The 15,849-nt window shown below is 50.0% G+C and overlaps 2 protein-coding genes across 2 annotated transcripts; one reads left to right on the top strand and one right to left on the bottom strand.

The window, feature by feature from the left end:
• The first annotated feature begins 63 nt into the window (after window positions 1-63).
• On the top strand, window positions 64-7,585 carry RBM22 (RNA binding motif protein 22). The gene is made up of 11 exons (XM_042789994.1): window positions 64-224; window positions 827-880; window positions 1,834-1,863; window positions 2,918-3,050; window positions 3,348-3,448; window positions 3,616-3,788; window positions 4,345-4,545; window positions 5,057-5,221; window positions 5,653-5,741; window positions 6,308-6,439; window positions 7,137-7,585. Exons 1-11 carry the CDS (start codon window positions 171-173, stop codon window positions 7,265-7,267), a joined length of 1,263 nt encoding a protein of 420 aa, XP_042645928.1. The 5' UTR covers window positions 64-170; the 3' UTR covers window positions 7,268-7,585.
• A 1,207-nt stretch (window positions 7,586-8,792) lies between these two features.
• Window positions 8,793-15,561, bottom strand: MYOZ3 (myozenin 3). The gene is made up of 7 exons (XM_042790485.1): window positions 15,463-15,561; window positions 14,928-15,105; window positions 14,360-14,523; window positions 14,036-14,110; window positions 13,798-13,945; window positions 13,324-13,495; window positions 8,793-10,431 (listed from the first exon to the last, which is right to left on the bottom strand). The coding sequence occupies exons 1-7, from the start codon at window positions 15,559-15,561 to the stop codon at window positions 10,269-10,271; spliced, it is 999 nt and encodes a 332-aa protein (XP_042646419.1). The 3' UTR covers window positions 8,793-10,268.
• Window positions 15,562-15,849: the final 288 nt, after the last annotated feature.

Below are 15,849 nucleotides of genomic sequence, written 5' to 3'. Positions count from 1 at the left end.
CCTGCAGCTGAGCTCTATGGTTCGCCGTGCCTAGAGCGCCCGCCGCGCCTCCGGGGCGGGTCGCTGGCGGAAGTGGCGTCACTGCCGGCTCCCGCCGCCTGCCGGGATCGTGGCGGAGCGGCGCGGGCCCTTCCGGCGGCTGAGGGGAGCGGGACGCCGGCCGCGCCGCCATGTCCACATCGCTGGGCTCCAACACCTACAACCGGCAGAACTGGGAGGACGCGGTGAGCGCGGGGCGGGCTTTGGCCCGTGAGGAGGAGGGGTGGGTGGTGGGGGGGAGCTGCGCCCCTCCAGCCTCCCCTGTCCGGGCAGGGGTTGCCGCCGTTCCCCCGGCCCTGCCTCTGGGCAGCGCTGACTGGGAAAGGGAGCGTCCCCCCCTCCAGCTCCCTGCCGGGGTTTGGGTTGTCTGGTAGCTGGAAGGGCTGAGCCGGGCCTCTCGTTTGCCTTCTGTGCAGCTGAGGCCTTTCCCAGGTGCGCCCGGTGCAAACAATAGAGGAGGGATAACGGGGGGTGCGGGGGGTGTTCTGTCATCTGCTGCAGTCGGGCCGCTGAAGAGTTAAGACCTCAAGAAAACGCTTTTTGTTTGTTTGTTCTGAGTGTGACTTCAAACCGGAACAACTAGTAGCTCGTGGTTCTTTCATAATACGGGCTTTGGGTCATGGCGTGCAGCTCTCCCAGTGACTCTTTCCGAATGAGCCTTTTTGCATCCTTCAGACAATCTGATTAGTTTAACTTCGTAGTGTTCATTCGGAATGTGATTTGAATGCTGTTCTGAGGATAGAGTTTGTTGCAAATTCCTGATTGTCTTTCTCCTTGCTCAATTTAGGACTTCCCTATTCTGTGCCAGACATGTCTTGGAGAAAACCCATATATTCGAATGGTATGTGCCTGCTTGACCGTGCGGTCCTTTCCTCTGTTTTGGCCCCGGAACTGTTGTGTTTAGGGGACTAAAATAAGCCTGGCTACAGGAGGAGGTGCTGAGGTGGATGTGCTCTCCTAATTAGTTGGTTCTGCACAGCAGGATTTGGTTCCAGCCATTGTTGGGCTGTGATATCATGGCATTAGCTATGTAATTTAACAATAAATCAATCAAAAAGGAGAGCAAGATATTATAGTTCAGTGCCTCGAGTGAAGGAAATACTAGCAAACAAAGCTTTGATACTGGCAAATCACATGACATGCAGAACAGTGAGCTGCTGAAATACTAAAATAACACAATTTCTAAAATGTGAAGAATATGCACCTGTAAAAATCAGTTAAAACTGTCTTATGAAGGCTGCCCAGTGGTAATTTAAATCCTTGTTTGTTCACCTTGGTTTTCTTCATCAGTCCATTTTATGTTGCTTTTCTCTGTGGCGTATGACCTACATTTACCTTATCTTTCATTCACATTTCCATTCCACCAAGTTTCCTGACAGAGATTATGATATTTTTGTGGAACATAACCCTACTGCCAGCATGGGTGATATTTCAAAACCTCCTTATTTTCATGGACTTATTTCTTGTAACATCAATTTGCTTAAAAATAGCTATTAATGTTCCATTTAATTCTCGCCTTTCATCAGTACATGAGGTGGGACTTAAAATACTGTGTTTTAATGAATGTTTCTAAACCAAAAATGAATCGAGAGTTTTTTAGGATTTTTTTTTTGTGTGTGTATGTGTGTGTCCTGTTGACCTGCCAAGGGGTGAGCCCAAAACTCAGGTGTGGGTGAGTCTAGGTGCAGCATAATTAGGAAAAAAACACTGTGCTGTAACGTCAATGACATGTTTAGTGTTTTGTGCTGAATTGATATTTTATATTTTCTCTTCTTTTTTTTAATTATATTTCAGACCAAAGAAAAATATGGAAAAGAATGCAAGGTATGTTTGTTGTCTTTTGAAGAAAGAATGTCTAAATTGGTGCACATCTAAGAATAATATATTTTAGTGTTAAAAAACACGTCAGCTTCAGGAAAGTGCTTGTCTGGGTTAACAGCTTAGAATGTTTATGTAACTACATACATTTTTAGGTCAGTCTATTGTGAGCTTTGTTAGACAAAGCCAGTTGGTCTTAAAATGGTAAAAATATTGAAGACTGTTCAGAGGTAGGATTTGCTAATGTTTATCAGAATTAGGTTTTGCAAATAATGCTGTGCTATATTTGAAGGTATTTCAGCATTTTAAATGATCTCATATTTTCTCTTGCAAGTTTGTTTTTACTTGTAAGTGGTGCATAAATAACGGAGTTCAGGTTTTGCTATGAAGAAGATTTTCATAGCTGTGTGGTGATTTGTGTTGGCTGTCTAAGAAATAAGCTACATTTATTTCTGAGAGAGCAAGAAATATTTAGTGTTGTCTTGACTGAGGGAAATTAAAGGAGTGTTTTGCTCCTTTTATGAATTGTCATCTGAGGTAGGGAGAAGGTAGGTGGTGAAATGTTGCTTCCCTTCCTCAGGCTGTACGTGCAGCAGAAGCAGATGCATCCTTCCACCAGATAAGACAGAGAGCAGTAGTCGTCTTCTGGACCACAAGTCTCATAACCTCTCACTGGGCTTGTTGGTGTGCTGGTGACTGATTTACGCATAATTGGTCATTTATCTCTAATAGCTCTATACTGACATCGCCTGGAATGAAGGAGAATTTCTTTTTCCTTTGAGTAGATCTGCTTTCAGCATTCAGGTTATTGTAATAAATTAAAAAAAAAAATCAAGAAAAAAAACACTCCTAGAACTTTTTTCTGTCAAAGTAAGGCACCAAATAGAAACAAGTATTTCTTGAGGTCTGAATCATAGCCCTAAGATGAAGAAATTGTATTAAGGTTTGAAGAGACTAGATGTGTTTGGACTTTAAGTTTCCGTGCAAGAACCAGAATGGTAACAATAGTAACTTCATTGCTGTATGACAGTGACACAAGTGTCGACTTTCTGACTTTCAGATTTGTGCCAGGCCTTTCACAGTATTCCGCTGGTGCCCTGGTGTTCGTATGCGTTTCAAGAAAACAGAAGTGTGCCAGACATGCAGCAAGCTGAAGAACGTCTGTCAAACCTGTCTGCTTGACCTGGAATATGGTGTGTACCAAAAAATGTAAACTAAGAGAAGCAGCTGGTCTGCTTAGCTCTGAAATGAAAGTTGGTGAAATGTCTTTAAGTGCATGCGTGTAATTGGCACGGTTGTCTCTGGATACTCTTGGAGAAGAACAAGTCTTGATGATCACATCTCTTCTGAGGTTCAGGGGAAGCATGGGATACCTGAGCAGTAGATGAGTTATCTCTGGCTAATGCCAGAGATATAGCAATAGCTATTCCTGCTCTTTCGGCTTGTGCTTAATATGGATTTGTTGGGGTTTTTTGTTTGTTTTATCCTAGGTTTGCCTATTCAAGTCCGGGATGCAGGACTCTCCCTTAAGGATGAAATGCCTAAGTCTGATGTCAATAAAGAGTACTACACCCAGAACATGGAACGAGAGGTAAGGCAGTGTAGTTATAATCATGCTCTCTGTGTGTGGATGTGTACAGGGCAGGAGAGGGGAAGAATGACCTAGCTTATCTTAAAATCATGTGCTTGCTCTCATTCTGTGCCTTAGTTCTCTATAGTGATATATACATAAATATTTGTGATTTAACTGCTGTTTAGATATCCAATTCTGATGGCACTAGACCAGTTGGTGCACTAGGAAAAGCTACTTCTACCAGTGACATGCTGCTGAAGCTGGCTCGGACCACTCCTTACTATAAGCGTAACCGTCCTCACATCTGTTCCTTCTGGGTTAAAGGAGAATGCAAGAGAGGAGAAGAGTGTCCTTACAGGTACAGATAAAACTTAACCAGTTAATCTGTTCATCGTGGTCAGATGCAGCTGCCCTGGGGTTCGAAGAACAGGAAATGCTGCAGTGGACAGGAGATGTAACACTGATTGGGGTCAGTGTGAAACTTGTGTTCAGCTGGCACGCAGTGCTGGTGAACGAGTCTTTGTTGTGGCAAGTTTGTTTATGAGGAATTAGCTGCGTGGTCTTGTAGTGTTTTACCGAAGCAGTGGCTGCAGCTCTTCTCTCGCGTAGTTAATTTTTTCCCTTCGTGGCGTCAGTCCCCTCAACCAGAGATCTTTGTGTTTGAACAAGAGGCCATTTGAAATCCAGCTCTTGTGTTTTGTGGTGTTGAACGCTGAGCTGTCAGAAGTGCTATTCATTCAGAACTTGAGGCAGTCCCGGCTGAAGTTTAAGTTCTCGGGGCTTTTTGTTCCGTTTTGGCATGTTTATGGGAAGCAGATAAGTGACCAGAGGCCTTTAGAAGGGAAGGTAGCAGTTATTTTAATCTGATGCAGCTGTGACTGGTGTTATGAAATGCTTTGTTTGCTGAACCTTAGACATGAGAAACCTACAGATCCAGACGATCCTCTGGCTGATCAGAACATCAAGGATCGTTACTATGGAATTAATGATCCTGTGGCTGATAAACTTCTGAAACGAGCATCAACCATGCCTCGTCTAGACCCTCCTGATGACAAGACTATTACTACACTGTATGTTGGAGGGCTTGGAGATACTATCACTGAATCAGACCTCAGGTGTGTTGGTGAATTTGTATTGCCCTTGCCTTTTTATTTGACGCTTTGATTACTGCTCATCTTCAAGTGACGAAATCTCTCTCGCAAGTTAAAAAAAAAAAATCTGGTTTTCAGTTTTCTTTAATGGGGAACTGGTTGGTGGGCAAGTGCAGAGGAGTGCCAGCTTGTTGGAGAACAGATAAACAGGCACATCTCAAATGCTTTGATTAAAATGTCTCTCTTTAAAGATGAATCATCCTTCTGAGCTGTTGGGGATGCTGTGTTACACTTTTTACGAGAAAGTCTCATAGCCCCTCTCTAGCTAGCTGCTGCTGAAAGCTGCTGCAGAGTTTTTATTGCTCTATAATTGCACAGGAGGGCAAGAGACGTGATTTCTCATGATTACTCTGAACTGATGATGGAGAAGAGAAAGGATCTGAGCGTATCTATTTCAGCATGTGATGAGATCCTACTCTATGTACCTTGCACCTAGGAGGAGTGGGGTTTCATAATCATATTTTTCCCCACACAGAAATCACTTCTACCAGTTTGGGGAGATTCGGACAATAACTGTAGTACAGAGGCAACAGTGTGCTTTCATCCAGTTTGCTACCCGGCAAGCTGCAGAAGTGGCAGCTGAGAAATCCTTCAACAAACTCATTGTCAACGGTCGCAGGCTCAATGTCAAATGGGGAAGGTGAGTGTGGGGGGAGGAAGGAAGCCATGAGGATACTGCCACAAGGTTCTTCACTCAGTTTATGCAATCTTGATGAGCAGGATTGGGTATTACGCTGGAGTAAATACTGATTTAGTAAATAGTTGGGGTCTTCTTACAGTTTGGTTTTCTTTCAGCAGTGGGATCTGGGTTGGAGGTAACACAAATTGCACAAATTGTGTGAGGGATTTCCTGGTTGAGGGTTATGGATGAGTTTCTGTAGTTTTGCTTCTAATCCATCTCCCGTAAGCACTGTTTGCACACCTTGTACCAGCTGTCTCTGCTCTGTGAATTTTTCATCTTTGGCTTGAAGCAACAGGTCTGGACTAGGTAATGTGAAACTACCGTGGTGTGAGTATCTGCTTATCCTGCTTTTTCTCATCCTTGTTCTCAAACTTTTGTCTGTTTTTTAGGTCCCAGGCAGCAAGAGGAAAAGAAAAGGACAAGGAAGGTACTACAGAATCCGGGATAAAGTTGGAGCCAGTTCCAGGACTTCCTGGAGGTAAGGGAATTGTTTTCTTGTCTGAAACACCTAATGCTGAGCTGCTTCCATGAGAGAGACTGGTGTTAAACCTCTGAGAGGAGTAACAGAGTTCAGGATGGTAGAGGCACTGGTGAACTCAGAACAGCTACTTACAGTCGTTTTGCAGCAGACCCAGCTGAGATGGGAGGTGAGCTTTGTCTAGAAGCAAATTCATGGTGAAAAGATTTTTTTATTTCTTTTTTTTTTTTTTTTTTTTTTTCCCGTGGTGAGTGAAAAGTTAAACCTGAAATAAAGTTACTTAGGTCTGAGATACTGGCAACCCATGCATTTCAAGGCTTGGGTAATGTTTTCCCAATCCACTGAGCATTGTATGATGGAAAAAGCAAAGCTGGTTTCGGGACAAGAAATATGGTGACTGTTCTAGAGTTTCAGTGTGGTTCTGCTTCTTGCTCCGGCTCATACGTGCAACAGTAGCAGCACTTTGCCCTTGTGGAAGAACCGATTGTGCCTCCTTTCTGAAAGCAAATACCTCTGTGTATCTTGACTGAGAGATTTTCCATAACTACCGTGTACTTTTTCTGCAGCTCTCCCCCCTCCTCCAGCTGCAGAAGAGGAGGCTTCTGCAAATTACTTCAACCTACCTCCAAGTGGCCCTCCCGCCGTGGTTAACATTGCCTTGCCACCTCCTCCTGGCATTGCTCCGCCACCACCTCCAGGTACTTGTGTTTCCCCTTCAAGTGGGGGTGTCTAACTTGGTGTTAGACTATCTAGTCTTCCTTGCTCAGCTGTGCTGTAGCACTGATGCGTGCCCTGAGTTGATTTTCCTCATCCCTGATCATACAGTGTAAACTGATGATCTAAAATGAGCTGTCAGCACAGTTTAATTACACTGAGCTGCCTGTTATGGTATGTATTCACTTGCAAATTCTCAGGCATGTCGGAGATCCCTGTTACTGGTACTGAGACCTACTCAGTGCTTTTGCTGGCTGTGTGAATGCCACATGAACCTGAACTTCAAAGGGTAATTCTGCAGCTGGTTGAATACCATCCTGTGTTTGGCTGTGTGTGTATCTATCCGGAGACCCTTTATTTTTATGGGATGTCAGATTCTTGTGAACGTATTTGCTTTGCTCCATGGTTGAGTAGAAAGCATTCAGATTGCCATTAGAAACACCTGTCCAGTCCCCCCACCTGCTTTTATCTGTGCATAAGGATGTATTTTGGGTAAGGATTGCCCTCAGTTGTAGTGGAAAGAGGGGAGGGAGTTTGGGGATTTGAAGAACCATGAGAGATGTGCACCTTTCTAAGGCACAGCTGTAAGCCAGCTGTTTTCTGTCGGTAGTTGCAAGCAGTAGTACATCTGCACTGGTGGTTCTGTTGCTTTGTCTGAAGCTGCCAACTTTGTTTCTGCAGGTTTTGGCCCACACATGTTCCATGCCATGGGGCCCCCGCCTCCCTTCATGAGAGCCCCAGGCCCCATTCACTACCCGTCTCAAGATCCCCAGAGGATGGGCGCCCACGCGGGAAAGCACAGCAGCCCCTAGCACGTCGTGCCACCCTCATCATTTAAGTAAATGTTATTTTCTAGTTACCATGGTAGCACCATATGTTGAGCTGTGGGTGAGCTAGAGAAGCCTTATTTCCCTGCTTGCAGACACTGGGCAAGCTGAGCTCCGTGTCTCCGCTAGCTGATCGGATTGTTGATACATCCCAGGTCTTTCATTTAGTGTTGGGGAGTGGGGGGGTGGGGGGCAGACAGAAGGGCTGTCGGGGGTCTGTGGATCAGGTATACCAGAATTAGTGCTATCCATGTATCCCGTTGGCACACTTTTGAAATAAACGTCTGGAAAAACAAAACCAAACCCTTTTCAAGCCCCTTTGATATCCTTAGTCTGAGCACTACAGGTTGTTTAAATGTAACCGGAGACTCGTCTCTGTCAGGTAACTAATGACTTATCATTCTAATGAAGTATCAAACCAGGACTGAATAAGAGCTGAAAAACAAGCTTATCAGAAGTGCCAAATCCATGGCTTTGCCTTACCATTGCCACAGAATTTTCTTCCCTCCTTTTTCCTGACTTCTTGCTAAAAAAAAAAAAAAAAAAAAAAAAAACAAAACAAAAAGCAAACCTTTTTTGATGCTGCACTTCTAATCCTGCACGTCCCAAGCAAGATAAGTGTTAGGTCACACAAGCAGGCGTGAGCTGGAGTGACAGGTTAGCAGTTGCCTGGTTTTGCATAGAGAAGCCCCTCGGCCGCCTCCAGAGGCCGGGCTGCTGTTGCTGGCAGCCGCGGGGAGAGGACACGGTGCAGCTGGAAGCTGCTCAGGGGTGTGTTTGGAGCACGGCTGGGGCTTTCGAGGCCTGTGGATACAGTCTCCTCTTAAACTGTAAACTGTTTCAATAAGACATGAAACTTCTCTTTCTGTGCTCCAACTGTAGTGTTTGCCCAGGAGCAACTGTGTCCTGCATGGAGCCTGCCATTGAGTAAGATGTATGTACACGTGTCTGGAGGATTTTAAGTTATCTGTATGTCAGCTGCTTTCATGCAATGGATCTGTGGATATATTTCTGTAAAGCAAAACATGATGGGACCTGTTCTGGAGCTTTATTTGCTTGTTTAAAAAAAAACCAAACAAACCCAAACATTAAAATATTTGAATTTTTCAACACTTTGCTTAGACCCTGCTTCCTGGAGCACAGTGTCTGAGGACTTTGATTTTTATTTGGCTGCTGTTAAAGTCAAGATGCAGAGTGGGCAATGACAGGAGGTCCACTTTTAGTTTTATATGCGATGCCACTGGGTTGCAGTGATGCTGCCAGCCCTGCCAGGCTGCTGGAGGTGGGATAGCACTCCCGGCACCAGGGGTGCCTTTCTCTGGAGAAGGAGCTGGGCACAGGGATTTAGTTTAGCTTTTGTGAGGTAAGAGCTGTCCCAGGGCAGTGTTGGAGGGGCAGAGGGCTGCTGGTGGATGGGGGAGGGCTGCAGCCTTTGCTGCTGCTCTGGCCCTGAGTCTCTGCCCTCCGGGCCTGTGAGTGCTGTGCAGACTGATCTCAAAGGCAGACAGGCTTTACGTTATTGCAGTTTATTTACTATTTCCCGCCAGGTCCCCAGGAGTACATGGGTTCTTCAGCTGATGGACAAAGAGGGGAGAGGTGGGTTTGGAACAGGACAGCAGTTGAGCATCATAAATTCTTAATGTTTAAGGAACGGACCTTTTTTCTTTCTATTTACTTGACCCCTTCTGCTTCTGGGGGAACAACAGAGCAACAGAAGTTTGCCTGAATGGTGTGTTGGGGCAGCAGAATCCCTCTGTGGAATTTGTTCTGCACAGCATTAAAAAGACACTTCACAAGTGAGGCAACTGTTAACTATTTTTACCACAAAATTTACCTGCCTGGTTTAAACACAGTGGTGTAAAAGAAACTTTTATCCTGATGCTCCTGCTTTTGCAAGATAAAATAAAGGTGATACTGAGAACCTGACAAAAGCAATTGTGGAAAGCCTGTATTAAGTCAGAGACTTTTGTTAGCCGTCAGCAAGGTTCTCCAGATGTCCTGATGACTGTCCTATAGACCGGTGTTAGCTGCGTGTGTCCCTGCTGAAAACGTCTGTGTTAGTTGAACCCTCACTGCTGATTTCTGCATTCCTGGAGGAGGCAGTGCTTGCTCTGCAGTCGGGGCTGCGCTGCGCTTCCTCCCCGCTGGTGCTGAAGCTGCCGGAACAGCCCGGCAGTAGCTCCAGACTGGTGCCATTCCGCTGTGCGTCAGGTCCAGCCAGGGCCTGATCCTCATCGACCCGCTGTATGACACAAATCTGGCGTGAATCAGTCAAAGGGCTTAAATGTTTAAGCAAGGCATGCAAATAGCAGTAGGAAGGGGAAAATACCAGCTGCCAAGTGCCAGTCAGTAGCTTGTGGCAAATGGGGCACAAGTTTCCAACTCCCAACGTTCTTCTCCCATATATCCTGGTTGTGCTGTGTTGGTAAACGGGCAGATCCCAGTTCCTCACTTGTTTTTGTTGTCCAGCCAAGCCCAAGGTAAGTGCTTTCAACATGCCAATGCCTCCAGTAACGTGTTTTGCTGCCACTCTTCAATTATCACATCCTCTTGCCATCCCGACCGGAATGACACATGTAGAGTTGTCTTGAAGGCGGAATTTCTCCGCGAAGGCACCAGCTGTTAGAGCAGGTCTTGTGTGTCAGGGGAAAAAGCAGCGAGAGCGCCTGGTGCGTTGCAGCGGGCGGTCCTGCCGTTCTCCACGAGGCCGGGCCGTGCGGGAGCTTACGGGGATCTGCTGGCATTAACAACGAGAACTTGGCAGGTTAGCTTAGCACTAAACGCCCTTGTGACACTGGCTGGCACGAGGGGAATTCAAAATGGTCCCAGACTGGAGCACGTTCAAATCCCCACGAAGAGGAGGATGACCCGAGACCACTGGCTTAGCTTTCACGAAGAATACTCACTCCCCTCTTCCCTACCGTGCAAAGTAAGTTTGAGTCTAGCGAGAAAAGCATCGGTGGCGATGGCGAAGGGAGCGGGCGTGCTACAGCTCCTCGCTCTCAGGTAGAATCCTCACCCACCCTTGCGGCACTCGGTTGAAGTTGGGCCTGTGGGCGATCACCTCCAGAACGCTCAGGTTGTCCAGCTCCACGGCAGGCACAGGGAACAGCTCGCTGACCAGGGCTCTGTCGAAGGGGGTGGGAGTCCTGCGGCACGGCAAGGAACAGACTTAGCACGTCACGAGGAGAGCTGGCGCGTGTTGTAAAAGCAATAGAAAACACAAGTCGGGGTTTGCTAACAGCCCAGCAGCAGCCTCGCGATGCCTCCAGCAAATGACAACCCTCCTCTTCCTCCCCAGGATGCCGTTAGAGCTTCTGCTAGCCCAGTGAGGCGTTTCTGTTGCACAGAGCCAAGCTCAAGTCGAGCTTTGGCAGGCCTGGGGAGTGGGGCTGGGTGCCTGGGCTTCCGTGGCTGTGCAGGGGAGGGAGGCAGGGAGCACCTTGTTATCCTTACCGTAGTCTCTTGCTGGGCTCCGCCAACAGCGGTAGGGATGTGCTGCGTGCGAAAGGGGTTAGATTAAGAGAGCAGGGGATGGTGACAAACCCCCATGTCTTTAGAAAGTGTCTGGTCCGCAGCTAATGTGTTCTGCAGAGGGCTGAGGCTGATAGTGCTGCCTCCTGATTGCTCCAGCACATGTGCAGGCAAATGTCTTTCCCTTGGCCCTGGCTCCAGCCTGCCTTTTGGGACAGCTTCTCTTGAACTATGACTAAGAGAAGGAGCAGTGCGGGGGCAAGAGCTGTCATCCCTTTCTGGAGAAATGTGGAAAGGGACTGAGGAAGAGAGTGCCAGCCCCCAAAAAAGCCAAGAATGTTGGTTTTGGAGCAGCACATGGAGGCTGAGCTATCAACGAGGCATAGCTGGGAATGTTTGCTTTGGGAAGTGCTGCTCGAACATGAGTAACGTGGCACTGTTTTGCAACAGAGGAGAAAGAAGAGAGGGAAAGGTAAATGAGAGAAGTTTGTTCTAGAAACTTTCTCCCTTCTGGGAAAAGACAGTCCTTTCCCAAGCTTGGTTTTCACTCTCTCATAAGGCAGCACAGCTTAGCAAGGTGGCTGAAGGTCTCTGCATCACAGCCTGGACGTTTAAACTTGGGAATAAATCAGTCTGCTTTAACACAGTTGCCTTGGGATGGTGAACTTGCCCTTGCCCTGTGGCCCATGTGAGCTGTGCTGGGATTCACCTAGCTTCAGGCAAGACTGTTGGCTTTTCGCTAGCCAATTTGTTCCAAAAATCTTGTTTTTCTGCAGTTTGGTATTTGATGAACTGAGAAGTGATTTAAAAGCCAACAGCTTGGAAGATCATGAAAAGCCCAGTTAAAAGCAGATTGGCTCTCTGAATCTTCATGCCTCAGTAAAGAATTAGAGGAGGTGGCAAGAGGCTTGGTGTTAAATTAGCATCCATCTGTATTAAATAACAGTTCAAGACTTTAAATAGAAAGGCAGCATGTGAGAGGGGAGAAATGGTACGGGGTAAAGCATTATTCAGAAACATGCCCTTGCTTCAGTCCCTGTCCATAAATAAATACTGAGGCAGGAACATGGCTAAATGTTGAAAGAAAAGAGCCAAGTGTCTGCCATAGCTCCTTGTTCTCCTCCCACGGCACCTCCTGGGATGTTACTGCTCCAGGAAAGCTCACGATGACTGAGTAACTGGGAAGGAGACCCCAAGGGAAGAGCTAATGCAGCCCCTTTGCTTCCCCACGCTTGTCCATGGCTGCCCGCGGGTTCTTGTCCCTTCTGTTAACCCCCCCACCTCCTCCCTCTTTGCCTCAGCCCCACTCCAGTGCAAACCAGTGCACTTTCACTGGTGCAGGAGGGGAAACACGGCGGAGCTGGGTGTGCAGCAGCCCTGTGCTGTGCCCCTCGCCCAGCCAAGCCCCCGGGCTGAGGGAGAGGAGAGCAGCAGCATCCCCGCTCCGCCGGCGGTCGGGCTGATCCCTGCCCTGTGGGACGCCGTTCCCACGCGGAGGGGTTCTGCTCCCCCATGGCCCCTTCTCCAAGCGCTCAAAGCGCAGCATTCCTGTCCCCCCCCCGTGACTCCAATCCAAGCCCGGTGCGGGCTCAGGAAAGCTGCTGTCTGCAGAGGCCCAGCGCAGCAGCAGATGGTCTGATGGGGAGCAGTGCTGTGTCACAGCAAGGAGCTCCAGTGGGACCTTGCCTACTGGAAGGTGACTTTGGCCAGGCCACCAAGGCAAATGTACTTTTATCCTCATGAAAGAGGCTTTCAGTGGGGAGGAGAGCCAGGACCTCAGTTTGCAGATTCCCTGAGGTGATGTTCAGCTTAAAAGTTCAGTTCTAATTATTCTACCTTGGGCTGCTGGTGCTTTGCTATCACCAGATCTCCATCCCCTGCATTCCTTTCCAGAAAGGAGATTTTTATTGTCAGTCTGCTCCAGGGTCCCAACCTTGACCCCAGTGTAATTTGGAGGTGCAGTAGCCATGCTCCACTGGAAGCAGCCACAAGGCATGGAGCTTGTCAGACTGAGCGACCAGCAACTCCTTGGCCTGGAGACTTCAATCTCAAGCAGGTGTTTGGAAGGAATCTGGTGACCTCTTAGCACCTTGTGGGAAGATTAACCTTATACCCCCACCACTTCCAGCAGCTGCTTGGATACCTTAAGGAAATTAGGAGAGACACTTGGCAGTGTGTGTGCCGTTCCTCTACCCAGCCCAAAGCCGAGCCTGGCTGGGAACAGCAGCCATTCCTTCTCCAGGACCATATGCATGAGAATTAGCCCTCCCAGATCTCATCCCTGAGGCTACCCACAATGAGATCAAGCTGCTTGAGGCTGCACAAACCCAGTGGTGGAGCAGTGAGGAGATCTGGGGAACTGCTGGAGGCAGGGACCTTTGCAGAGGAGCCGTGGAGGAGCTCCTGAGCAGGAAAAGAGCAACCTTTGCCCTTGCTGCTCCTCTGTGGTATATAAAGAGGGCATGGACTCTTGTGTTTCCCTGGCAGGATGGTAGGTGCTTCTTGAGGCTGAAGGGCTGGCCAAGAGATGGACAGGCTGGCGGTGCCTGCTCCTCAGCCGGTGTTACCTGTTGAAGCTCCTGAAGTCCCATGGAGAGGGTCTCATGGGTGGCTGGTTCTCCCCATGCACAGCATTGTCCTTGTCCCCAAGGAGATCCTGCCACGGGGATCGGTAGCCCTTAGGGATGGCGGTGACGTTGAACTTCTCCGGGGGGACTTCTTTGAGGGGGCCTGAGTACCCTGCGTGGTGGGAGAGACGGTGTGGGCTGCTGTGGCCACAGCCAGACCGGGGCAATGTGCTGAGCAAGGGAGGGGCTGGGAGCAGCCCTGCCTTTGCATGGCCATGGAGGGCCCGCTGCTGGGGGCAGGATTACATATATATAACATAAACATATGGTTTAGGTTTATATTTATATATATATATTAAAACTCTGAAGGAGGGTTTTGGGGAGCACCCCTCAGCAGGCAGCAGCTCGCTGCCTCCCACCTCGCATTAACTGAGGTTACAACCGTGTTGGCTTTGGGGTGCAGGTGGCACTTACCCGGGGCCAGAGCGTCGGGGTTGAGGACTTTGCTCATCTGCAAGACTTTCTCTGTCTTCTTGGGCACTTCAGGGGGGCCACCCTGGGGCGATGCTGCCACGTGGAGCTCGGAGTGATAACTCTGCTGGCCCTCGGCATCCTCCCCTGCCTGCAGAGGGGAGAGTCAGCAGGCACAGGGAGCTGCCCCTTACCCAGCTGGGACTCAGGAGGCTGTTGAAAGCACCTTGGAGCTACTCACCATCCACTCATTTGCTGTTCCCTCCAGGTGACTTTTCTCAGTGTGGTGTGAGCCACCCACCCCCCGCACTGGGATCTGCAGGAGGAGAGGAGGGGGGTTAGTGGGTGCACCATTCCCTTAAGTGGATGCCGAACATGAAGCTTGCCCATCTCCTTGCCCAGCCCACCGAGGCATCTCTCCTCTCCCTTCACCTCAGCGTAGCAGGAGCACAGCTGCCCTGCAGAGAGCCCCCCCCAACCCCACCGGGAATCACTTCCCTGCAAAGGCTGAGAGAGCCAGGAAGGGCTGTCCCGCTTGGAGCCAGGGGATGAGCCACAGCCGCACCTTCTTGTCGCTGCTGGGATGCTCAAAGACGAAGCGCTGCATCCGCTTCTGGCGCTGCTGGAAGAGCTGGGAGCCGCGGTTGTTCCGCAGGGAGAGCTCCTCGATCATCAGGTCCTGTGGCGTGCTCATCTTCTTGCCCAGGTCCAGCCGGGGCGCTGGGGAGGCTGGGGGAGAGCACAGCCACAGCTGAGGCTGCTGCAGTGCTGGGGACCCCCCCGTGCCCAGAGCAAGGACAGCGTGTCCCCTCGCCGGGGTCCCTGTTGCACGGCTCGGCTGTGAGCCCGTGCCAGGAGCTTTTTCCTCGGTGTGGGGAATTGCCAGGGAGTTATCTCAGCTCCAGAGGCTCAAACAGCCTCTCCTGCCCTGTGCATGGACCCCTCCAGCCTGTGACATGTAATTGCTGTCCCTTGGGACTGTAGTGCAAGAGGGTCCAAGAAAGCAGGTGCAGAAGCCCTGGGGAGTGGGGCCAGTGGCCTCAGCCAGAGCTGGAGCTAGGACACCCACTGCTCTCCCCTAGGCAGCGGGGCTGCACTGCCCTGGGACCGGCGGCACCCCCAGCCCCTCTTACCGTCTTCAGGGCCCGATCTCATGATGGTCATCACTTGCTGCCACGCTCCTGGGGCAGTTCTGTGGGAGGGGGATGGATCTTGCCTGGCTGGAAGAGAGAGGCAGCCCCAGAGTGACACCGGGCATGGGGACGCGTCAGCCCCAGGCGTGCCATGGGGAGAGGCCAGGCTTTGGCTGAGCTTCTCCCCCAGACAGCATTATCCTTGAGCACCTCTTCTGACCAGCATCATCCCTGAACGCCTCCCCTGGCCAGCATCATCCCCACGCTACTCTCCATTCTCTTCAATAGATGTAGGGAAATGTCCAAAGTATGCCACCCCTCAGCCCCTGCTTGCCATCTTTCCTCTCTGCCTTTCTTTAGGGCAGAAAATGTCCCTAGTTCTGTCCTTGCATGCAGCGAGCCAATGTCCTCACGTCCTGAGCCCCCTTGGAGCAGCACCCTGGCTGCGCCCCCCCCCCCCCCTCCACAGCACCTCCGCCTCAGCAGAGCTATTTTCAGCCTCTGGCCCCAAGGGTGCAGGGGCTGCAACCCTGACCCTGCCGGGGAGCTGGCGAGCCCAGCCAGCAGCGAGACGGGGTGCGGGGTCACTGGCCCCGCTTCCAGGATTGGGTTGCTCCTTAACTTCCAGCTTCATCGCGGCGAGGCAACTGGAGGCCAGCCCTGGGCTGAGCCCTCTGGGCTGCCCACCCCCAGCAGCAGTGTCCCATGCAGCCGGGGCATTAGGCTCAGTAAGTGCAAGGCTTGGCCCCCCCTTTGGTGCCTCTCACATCCCTTGGCTCAGGCTGAGCCTGTGCCCCTTCCTCTAAGAACCCTGGAGGGCAGGGAGTGCCTGCGGGTGCCTGGCACGCAGCTCCCTGCCAGCTGAGTTCCACATTAACCTTCCGCACGGCGAACTTGTGCCCTGTCCTTCCCTGGATCCCCG

Source organism: Tyto alba, unplaced genomic scaffold, assembly GCF_018691265.1.
Source record: "Tyto alba isolate M040663 unplaced genomic scaffold, T.alba_DEE_v4.0 Super-Scaffold_17, whole genome shotgun sequence".
Taxonomy (NCBI): domain Eukaryota; kingdom Metazoa; phylum Chordata; class Aves; order Strigiformes; family Tytonidae; genus Tyto; species Tyto alba.
This window is presented reverse-complemented; position numbering and strand designations above follow the sequence as displayed.

Bases quoted from the DNA above. Each gene is read 5' to 3' on its own strand.
- MYOZ3 (XM_042790485.1), bottom strand. From the start codon at position 15,561: ATGAAGCTGGAAGTTAAGGAGCAACCCAATCCTGGAAGCGGGGCCAGT. The intron at 14,111-14,359 runs GTGCGGCTGTGG...CTCCTCCTGCAG, and splicing joins ATCCCAGCAGCGACAAGAAG to ATCCCAGTGCGGGGGGTGGG. The intron at 13,946-14,035 runs GTGAGTAGCTCC...TCCCCTCTGCAG, and splicing joins GAACAGCAAATGAGTGGATG to GCAGGGGAGGATGCCGAGGG.
- RBM22 (XM_042789994.1), top strand. From the start codon at position 171: ATGTCCACATCGCTGGGCTCCAACACCTACAACCGGCAGAACTGGGAG. The intron at 881-1,833 runs GTATGTGCCTGC...ATTATATTTCAG, and splicing joins AAAACCCATATATTCGAATG to ACCAAAGAAAAATATGGAAA. The intron at 3,449-3,615 runs GTAAGGCAGTGT...ACTGCTGTTTAG, and splicing joins CCCAGAACATGGAACGAGAG to ATATCCAATTCTGATGGCAC.